The 11,191-nt window shown below is 29.1% G+C and overlaps 1 protein-coding gene across 2 annotated transcripts in view; it reads left to right on the forward strand.

Moving 5' to 3' along the window:
- Positions 1 to 10,358, forward strand: part of LOC142348342 (uncharacterized) — a 39,403-nt gene extending 29,045 nt beyond the window's left edge. For both annotated transcript variants that reach the window (XM_075399656.1, XM_075399657.1), the window contains one exon: positions 10,077 to 10,358. In XM_075399656.1, the coding sequence (XP_075255771.1) occupies positions 10,077 to 10,213 (137 nt within the window). In that variant the 3' untranslated portion in view covers positions 10,214 to 10,358. The remainder of the gene's footprint in view (positions 1 to 10,076) is intronic.
- Positions 10,359 to 11,191: the final 833 nt, after the last annotated feature.

Here is an 11,191-nt window from a genome sequence, read left to right on the forward strand (position 1 = left end):
TTGAAACTAATGGTGGTAGGACTATTGAATATATAGATCATTGTCATCCTAATCTATTGATGTATAAGTTATTAACTAGTACTGATGATGAATATGAGAGTGGTTTTGTTAGAAATATAGATAATAGAGATAGTCAACTTAAAAGAGACCATATTGCTGCAAAACGAGGTCATATGTATATGATGGTTAAGATGAGTGATCTATTTGGTTTTATAAATGATTTAGAAAAGATTATATATGGTTAAGGATTTAAACTATTATTAAAAAGAAACAATAATGATAGAGCTCTATATAGAGTTAATGCTAATCCTGGTGCAGTTGCCAATGATGGTAATATAGAAATTAGAGATATATCATGGTGTGTGCCTAGTATTGATCCTAGTAATGATAATAGAATTATTGTGCAAAAGGGTTTAAGTAAAAAGAATAATGTAGACTTTGGCTATTGTGAAAGAAAGACATTTTATAAGAATGTGCCCAATGCTACTAACTTCTTGTTTGATCTAGGTATGGAAAGTGGTATGGAAAGACCGCAATATATAATAGTTGGTTTTGAAAATAATAATGTTAATGAACCAACTCATGATGCAAGTACAATTGATGTAATGAATGCTACTGAATGTTATTGTAAGATTGGTAGTGAGTTTTATCCCGAGGATAGAATGAATATTAATTATGGAGCCAATAATTATAATGAGGCTTTTAAAGAGATTGTTAGCTTTAATAAAGATTATAATGGGCTACCACATAATATAAAACCATATATAAATCATAGAACATTCAAAAATAATTATAGAATATATGTATTCGATACTAGATATCAAAGGGATCATATAGGTCCACAACCAATACAACTTAATTTTAAATTTATTGCTGCAGTTGTAGATGTTATATGTCATGCATTAGTATTAACTAGAAAGGTTATTAGTGTGAGTAGTGCTGGTAATAAGATGGTTGATATTATATCATAATTATAATTAAATCTTAATTATAATTATAATTTTAGATATAACTCTAGCGATAATTATAATTATAGTATAATATAGTTATTGTTATAATTATATACATAACCATATACTTATACTTATATTTATAGCTAGTCAGCGCTAATTGTTACTCTACTCTTGTTAATATCCAACTATTTCTTTTTACTATTAACAAAACCTTTAGCATAAATAATATCTAATTTCTTTTTATTCTCTAGAGCTAAGCCTCTAGCTTCAAGCTTAATCTTAGCCTTGGGCCTAACCTTCGAGCTTCGCTCGCGATTGGAACCCGTAGGCTTGGGTTTAAAAACAACAAAGTGATTATACTTTTTAACTTCCATTATTTTTTATATCTAGAAATGAGTCTTTTAAATAAGTTCAAAACTAATTCATATTGTGTTGGAGGTAGACATTATAGTGCTACTGTTATTATAAGAGGAGCTATTAATACAAAAGGAACAAAGATGTTAAAAGGTAATTGTGTTTTATGTAGAAGGAATAAATCAATGACAGTATCTGACGCAACAATAGAAGCAGAGGGATTGAAAGATTTCTTTAAAAGTGTTGGTAAAGCTACGGTTAATTTTGGAAAGAAAGTTGCTAATAATCCAGTAAGAGCATTAGAAATAGCAAGTAAAATAGGAAGTGCAGCTGCATCTAGAAACCCTAAAGCAGCTCTAGCGGCTACACCTGATTTAATTAAATTTGCAACTACTGGTGAAGGTATAAAAGTAGTACAAAAAGGAAGAGGGTTATACTTAGGTACAAAGAAAAGATAATTATTTGATTATGATTTTGTTTATATTTATGTTTATGATTATGATTATGATTATGATTATTTTATATTTATGATTATATTTATGATTATGATTATATTATATTTATGTGTATCATTATGATTATTGATAAATATTAATACTAATATTATTATTACTAAAAACATTGTTATTACTAAGCACTAATATCTTTAATCTAAAAAATACTCAACTTATTCTTCTTGTTCTTCTTATAATCCTCATATAACTTAACAAATTCATTATACTCATCATTATCTATTTTATTATCATTCGTTGATTTAGTATAGAGCTTATTAAACTTATCACTAAACTGTTTACTTAAAATATACATTTGTGAATACTTTATAATTTTATTTCTAATTTTAGTATTAATTGTTTTTGATAATGAACCACAAACAGTTGCTGTAGCAAAAGCTGTTGGTATAGAATAAGCTAATCATATACCTGTTAATGAAACTGATGTTGTTGTTGCAGTTGTTGCTATTGATGATAATACTATTTCTGTTACCTCAGCTATGTTAATAAAATTCTTATATCTACTTAACTTCTTATTATAGTTATTAGTTTCAGTTTCATAATAATTTCTAATATCTTTTATAATGTTAATATTGTTGTTAAATTTATTATTAGCTTGAGTCTTTTCGTTTATCAATCTTTCTGATACTGATGACAAATCTGGATATATTAATCTCTCACTCGGTGCTGTTAGATTGGTCATTGCTTTGCTTATTTTCATTAGTAAAAATTCTTTCTATTTCTTTCATTATATCTTCTTGATTAAAACTATAATGCATCTCAAGTCTGTCTTTCTCTTTATTATCAAGTAACTTACTTTGTAAAAGTATAGCAATTATATATTGTGCTATAACACCTCTAAGAGATTTATTGTATTCTTTCATTTCTCTCAGACCGTTAGTAAACATTTCATCTAGTTGTATGTTAGTGATATTCTGATTATACTTATTATTATCAAATTCTTGTTTTAATTGATTATATTTAGAGATAGTATCAGCAGCAACTTTATTACAAAACTTAACAATATTTCTGACTTCATTTGTTGATTCAATAAACTCATTAATTAGTTCTTCTTTAATTTGTGTTTCATTTAGTTGTAATGTTTCAGTTGTAACTTTATCAAAGTCACCCTTTCTTAGTTCAGTTATGTTTCTACTTAAGATGTCTATTTTATTAGAAGAGGTTAATAAGTTATTGTCACAATACTCTTTATTAACAACATCTTTTCCATCTCTAGGAGGATGAACATTTGTAATTTTATAGGTATCCTTCATATCAATATCATCATTATCTTCTAGGAATAACCCACGAGCCTTATTTAGTGTTAAGTTGTTTGTTGATGTTGATGTTGATTTATGTTTAGCTTGATTGAATCTATTTCTTGTCATTATTTATTTTAAGAAATATATTTAATGATTCTAAAACTTTATTATTAGATTCAAAATCAAACTCGGAGTTCAAAAGTTCCTGTTCATAATATTTGCCTTCTATTATCTCTCCATCCATATCTGCTATCTTATATGTTGGTGGTTGTGTTTTTAGAACTTCATTCACTTTAAACAATTCTCTATTCCAATTAGAAATGTAACCTTTAGAGAATATATTACGTTTATCTACATTTCTAACATAATCACCAACTTTAAGTTGGGCCTAGCCAGGTTTACCCTTAATATTCTTAAAACTAAAAGTGTATTTAACTTTATCAGGATTATTAGAAGCATCAACTGGTGTCATATTAATTGTTGAGTGAATGTTATTGTTATATGTTACAACAGCATAGTTTAATATATTTACCCAATTACCATCACCATTGATGAACATAGGTTTATTTATTATGCGTAATAATGTTCTATTAAATCTCTCTGTGAATACAACCTTTAAATCACTATAAGTAGAATATAGCTCTATCCCTGAAGCGGCTTTGCCGGTTCCATATTCTTTAAGTAAAGATTTAAATGTTTTATTGTAAAACTCACTACCTCTATCTATCCATAACTTTTTTGGTTTTCGTCCTTCCGATAGGATTGTTTTAAAACCATTAGTTATAGATAAACCAGATTTATTTTTTAATGGAATAGCCAATGCATATTTTGTGAAAATATCTATAACTAATAATATATAAACTTACAATTATTATTGTATTTACTTAGAGATGACTTATCAATTAAATCCGCTGACCATGTTTCATCTTTATATAATGGTATGATTCTTTGTCTTTTAAACTTTGTTATTCGAGGACTGAATACTTCCTTAACTAGTTGTTGTTGTTGTTTTTCCATCATTATTCATTTACCATAATTAAAAACAAAATTATCTAGTTGGTCTTGATTAATAATATTCATAGATAATAGTTGCTTAGATATATCTAGCATTTCATCATATAACCCATCATGACCAGCTTTTGTTTCTAGTATTAATAATTCTAGTCTTTCTACTAAATTATTTGGGTTGCCATTTAATCCCCTGCCAAATATATCATCTTTTGCCCGCATTATACGTTTTATTGTTCTATATCTAGCACTTTTCTTATACCCCTTTCCTAAATCATATCTAATATCCTTTAAAAACTTTTTTGTTCTAAAAATTTTGTTCTCATCTTCCTCAATTTCACCATATTTTACATCTGGGCTAGTAAGAAAGTTTATAAATTCATCTGACAACTCATATCTATTATCCTTAACTATAAATGAATTTGCTTGGTAAATTAGTTTAACACCGTTCATTTCAAATTCACCAATATCAAAATTTCCGAACTTTAACTTTAATTGGGGATTAGATTGAACTGACATCAAATTAATAATTTGAGCCGTGTCTTTATCTACTAACATTCCTGGTTTATCTCGAGCTTCCTCTACAGCTTTGCCATTGGACTTCATTAAAGCTTCATTAAACTGGGAACCAACTTGCTCGATCTGGGAAGCAGTTTCATTAAACTGGGAACCAGCTTGCTCGATCATCTTAGTTTGTTTATCTAACTCTTGATTTTGCCAATCTATTGCTCTTAATGTTTGTTCACCCAATGCTAGATTCTGTTCATTGTTTGCATTTAGTGTTTTAGTTAAAGGATCAAATAGCTCTTCTATATCACCATAATATTCTTGTTGTTTTAATTTATCTTCTAATCTATTTCTTCTGTTTTGTTTTTCTAGATTGTTTAATTCTATAAGTTTATCTAGTTTAGTCATTTTATATGTATTGAAATATTATAATAAGAGTAAAAAATGGATAATAAAAACAGCTTCTCTCTTAATCTAAAAAGATGTTTAGCTTGTAAAAGACGTTGTAATACTATAGATGAGTTTATTGATCATATTAAGGAACCAAATCATGATGATTTAATAATTTAAACTTATTCTAAATATGTTGATGGGGCTGGGAAGATAATAAAATTTCTAGAATATATTAAAAATATAATAGCTGGAGCTACACTACATAAGAACACAATCATGGGAGACACTATGGAAAAACATATGGCTCAGATAATGATTTATAATATACTAACTACCAACCATATGGATGTAAAGAATGATATAGGTCTATATTTATTTGTTATAAAAATTAACAAAGTTCATTATATAATATAATAGCAACTTCAATTAACTTTCTATCATCATTAATGGTTAGTTCTAGAATCTTATTAACCAGTAGGTCTTTGTCTCCATCTAATGATCTGCGAAGCAGTTTGGTAAACCGCGAACTTTGTTCGTTCCCTGATGCTTGGTGGATCATTTCTATTAAATCTCTTTTGAAAAGATATAGATCCTCATCATGAGGATAGCTTTTAATATTATTTACATAAAATCTTTTATCATCAAATGTGTTTAGACTTATCTTACTTGTTTTTGTTGTTGTCATGTTATCGCCAACTTTTTGTATTCTACATTCATCAACTGTTCTTTGTGTATTATTCATTAATGCATCATAATAATCTATGTGCCTAGCATCATTATGCTTCTTTATTTCTTTTTCTTTAGTGTTTTTAGGATAATTTTTGAAGCTATATGTTTTGGGGGACAATGCTATAATTTCCTCAATAATCCTACTTCCCAGCTCGTGCTTAAACTTGCTGGGGACTTTATTATTAGTTTTTATAGGTATGTCTAGATTACTTAAGTCGATATGCTCATCACTAAGTTTACCTTCACTATAACTTAATAGGAAACTGTCTGTATCCATATTATGGAGTTGTAGATCTTTGAGAGATGGTTGTGGAATATTATAGAATACATCATACATGTGTAATTTACTTAATTCTAAGATAGTAACACCTACATATACTGGAGAATCATATTCTATTTTTTTCTTTATATATTCTATTTGGCTATAATCTCTATATCTAGTTATATTCTTAAAGGTTGGTTTACTTACACTTTTCATTATCTTTTCTTCATCATGCAAGAACTTGCTTTGAAAGAAGTGTAGAGGATTCATGCACATTCTTCCATATAATGAGTTATTCATTAATTTCCTTACATCCTTTTCTGCTTCAGTTTTAGCTGTTGCTCTTTTATTTGTATTGTTTTGTATATAATCTCTACATATATAATCTTGTTTAAATTTAATTACTCTATGTAATTTTGTTACTTTTACTCCCATCTTAACATAGAACTTTAACATCCTATAATGAACCATATATTCTGTTTTGTTGTTTTGGTCTAAGATTAATTTCTCGGATCTTGCCTTGCCTCCATCTCTTTCTCTATCAGGGAACCTGCTTCGCAGATAACCTAATTCATTATCATTTATCTTTCTTTTATTAGGCATTAGTGCTAACTGTTCTGTTCTCTCTTTACATTCATTAGTATAATCAATATCACAAACTATATAATAACCATGATCACTATCATCTGGAGTATTTAATATACGCTGAAGCGTGGTTTCCCATACATCTAGAGTAGTAGTAATAAACTCAAAATCCTTATAAGGTAATTTTTGCATCATTGCATAACCGTATAGGTCGTTTGCATCGATGTACCATATATTTCTATTATTAAGTTTATCTTTGGTATTTATATTAGTATTAGTATTACTATCTGCGAAGCAGGTTCCTTGATTATTTATATATCTATCACCCATTATTCCACATATACCACATCTCTTTGCTCCAACAAAATCATCTAGCATTTGTTTATCTTGTAATGTATCTAATGTTACACCGCTTGACATTAACCAACAATCAAAAGTATAACATGGGAGGCTTACATAATGTAGTGGATTGAGCTTGAATTCTTTCATGCTTTGTTTAACATATTCATTCATGCAATAGTCTAATATTTCCACATCATTCTGTAAATACTCTATAGTTAGATCTTTACCAGTTTTATGACTGTTTTCATTATTAAAGTTATCTACTTCTTCTTGTGTTGGTAATTTATTATGTAGTGAGAATCTGAAGTCTTCTATTTTTAGATTACCTATATCTTCTTGGTAGGTAGCTTTGCTACTATACGACTCTAAAACAAAGTATTCATATGGATATAATGTTTTAGTTTTGCATCCGTATATCTTTGCCATTTTATCTAGAGGCATAGCTAAGAAGTTATAACTGTCTAAGAATTTGAGACAACCAATGCTAAACATCTTAGATTTACCAGCAGCTAGTGGTATGTTATCTACTTTTCTTTTATCATTATTTTGTTTGAAGAGTTCACTGTATAGTAGGTTGAAGTCATAGGCAGAGCCATTATGGAATATTACTGGAATGAAGTTATGTTGTTTGTATCTTAGATTACATATTTTACATGCTGGTCCTCTATATTTACCAGTTTCATGACAATGATCTCTTACTTTATTAATGCATGTTTTGCTGCAGATATGACAAGTGTTATTAGTTTCATGATATAATTTATCTTCTTCTGTGAATATCATCTTTTCATTATGTTTGAAATTATTCTCAGTTTTTATTTCTAATAGATCTCTAGCAAAACTTTTGATGCAGCCTAGACCGAAGTAGTGTTTGAAGTTACCTTGCCAGGTGTAACCCACAGCTATTGGAATATGTTCAGCTATTACATATTTACAGTCATTAGTTGTGACATCGGTGAAACCGCTTCGCGGATCAACAATGCAACATTCTATATCGGCAGTTATAATATTTTTTATATTCTGACGTTTGTGTTCATTTATAAAAGTAATATGGTTTTTCTTAGGACAAACAATCTCTGGTTTGAATGAGTTGTTGCATTCGTGTTTATCATATTTAATTTGTGAGTTAAACCAATAGGTACACCTATCACAATAATAGAATTTGTGATTCATTCTATTTGGTCGTTCCAACAATGTTTCTATATTTTTTATTAGGGCACAGTGTTCTATTTGACCATTACTCCAAACTAGTATTCTTACATCTTTTCTATCTTTATTGAAATCATCCACTTGTTTAAACAATTCTATTTTACCATTACCACAAGGTGTGTATACCCAAATATTAAGATTATACAATTTCTGTAGTCTTATTATATAAGCAAAATCATCTTCATGTTGTTGTCTTGGTTCAATTAGTTTATCTACATATTTACTTTCTCGAGTTGCTTGGTGTGGGGCGGGATGTAGCCAAGCAGTTATAGTTAGTTGTAAGCAATTGTATTTATAACTACGTATATTTAATATCGATTTAGAGTTTTTGAGATCGGGAGGTAAATCTATATAACTACCAATAGATGCTTTAGTTGGTTCAATGTTTAACTGAATACTTCTTATTCCAAGAAACTCAAAATCATAACTATAACCTTCATATATTTCCTTTTCGAAATCTAGCCACCGATTGAAGTCACCATATTCATATATTGCATTATTATTAATATAATCAGTAATGAAGAATATTTTAGTAGTTTTAACTTCTTCTTTGGTTCTCTTCTTATAATCACATTCAGCCGTGATCTTATATTTAAAACTCTTAACTTTTCGAAACTGGTAACAGTTTTTAATTTCTTCTAAAGAGTAATTAGTTGCTTCATCTATATCTTCAATGTAATTCCCACCTTTATCAGTAATATAAAATTCTCTCATGTTCTGACTTGAGTTTATATCGAAGTCTTCCGTGTTTTCTAGATACATGCGATTGTGACTATATGAATGAGTAGTTAGAGCTACTTTACTTCTAAATTCTTCATGACATTCTTTACATATATACCTAATCTTAGAATAGATATTGTTTTCAGTTTCAGTATCTGATTTAGTTACAGTTTCTGATTTAGTTTCAGTTTTACTTTCAGTTTCAGTTTTACTTTTAGTTTCAGTTTTACTTTTAGTTTTAATAATATAATCATCTTCATCCGGATTATACACCCTCTCTAAGATTTCTTCTTCTTCAGACTCAAACATTTTCTCCAATAATTCCTTATGTTTGAGATCGTATGATTGATGTCTGTATAAACCCTTCTTTGTTTCAAAGGATATATTACAGACAAAACAGAAGTTTATGACATTAGTATTAGTTGATTGAGACATGATGTGTTTTTTTAGGGAAAATAATTAAAAAATAATTTTCGAAAAATAAAAATGAGATGTAATAAATGTATAAATAAATCTTGGAAAGAATGTTGTAATATTTGTAAAGAGTTAGAATATTCTTGTTATGTATGTAAAAATATGGTTAAAGTTAAAGATTATATAGAACATTTGGGATATCATTATTCTGATCCTGATCAATATCTAATATGTAGTATGTGTAATGTTTATAAACACATATCACTATATAGATTTAGAAATAGGAAATTTAGACTATGTATTTATCTTCATAGATATAGATATGGTCACACTAGAAATCAATTCAGAGAGCATGTTTATAAGTATGATATTCAAATAAACTAATTCTTCTTCTTTTAATTTATATGAGAAGTATATTGATTCCTTTTTTCTGTATAGATGCTAGATCTAGAATAAATAAAGGAAGAAAATAATTCTTGACTAATTCATAGAATAATAATTTTAATTTTTATCAAATTTAGAGCTAATATGTAGTAGTGGATAAAACAGGGCTTACAGAAATCAGTAAAACTTGACCCGATTCGACATGCGCGATTAGCGCTTGGAGAAAGGGTCAAATTTTTGCTGGTGGCTGGAAGCCCTGTTTTATCCACTACTTCTCAATAACGTTGTAAATCAGCGCTGAATCATGATGTTTTCAAATCTGTATTTTAATATGATCATATTCTGATCTTTGTGCCACTTCTGATCGCGCCACCTTTTATCACGAAAATTTTGAACAAAAATATGAAGCATATTGTAATAATTTTGTTCCTTTAGAACATTGCAAAATTTTGTTCTGGTTTTTTAGACCAATCCCCGGCTGATTACCTGGTACGATGTTGCCACGTGACCAAACGGAGGGAGAACTTGTACAAAAAACACTTTTCCAATCATGACAAAGATAAGGACTCCAAGCTCAACCTCAAAGTAAGAAAACTGCAATGATGTTCTGCAAAGCAACATCAATAACAAGCTGATGAAAATAATAAGAAAACTTAAATTGACACATCAGTTGAGAGAAAAGTACAGGTTTGTTCATTTTTTTAAAAAAATTCTGTATACGGGCACTGTAAATGGGAGTGTGCACATACCGGGCCGAAGTGTCAACACTAAAAAAAGCAAAATTATGTAAGACATGTAATACATGTAATATCCACGCTCGAGGCGTTGAACAGAATGTATTACCGTTTATAAGCGTAGATCTTACATATGTTTGAGTTGAATTTAGCGTTCCCAGGCCTAGACCTCGACTTATGAAAAGACTTTAAAAGTCTAGTAGCGGGGGCCAATATTGACTATAATTACACGGTCGAGGTTCCTAGTAAAAGTCGAGCTAATATCTTTTCATGGGTCGAGCTAAAGTCTTTTCATAACGAAGAAAGTCCAGCTAAGGTCTTTTCATGGGTCCAGCATTAGTCTTTTAATAACCAGCAAAGTCGAGTTAAGGTCTTTTCATGGGTCCACCATTAGTCTTTTCATAGTATTTTTTTCAATATTCAAATTTTTTATTTGTTTCCTGCTTCTGTACATACAGAAGCAGAACCGGAGCAAGACTAAATAGTTTTGCACCAGAGCAGTCCAACTTAAGAATCAGTTGGAAATCTGGCAAAAGCCTTAAATCTTAGGATTGAGTTTTTTCAGATCGAGTATATTACCACATTACTTGGTTCAATGAAACCAGCTAGCTTAAGAATATTGGTCCTAGTCCCATTAGCCATGAAAAAATTTCGGCGCTATTCAGTTTGTTTTCCTTCCCAAAATTATTAGCTATTTTTTTTAAAAAAATAATGCAGGTTTTTGAGGTATTTATGGTTCTTTTGAATCGTAAAAGGTGCATTGTCATATATGCTGACTACGTTATATGCAATACTGCACGCAAAACGTTAATGGAAGAAAAACAGACTTATGAAAAGACTAATGATG

The sequence above is a fragment of the Convolutriloba macropyga genome, chromosome 10 (assembly GCF_964194025.1).
Source record: "Convolutriloba macropyga chromosome 10, txConMacr16.3, whole genome shotgun sequence".
Taxonomy (NCBI): domain Eukaryota; kingdom Metazoa; phylum Xenacoelomorpha; order Acoela; family Convolutidae; genus Convolutriloba; species Convolutriloba macropyga.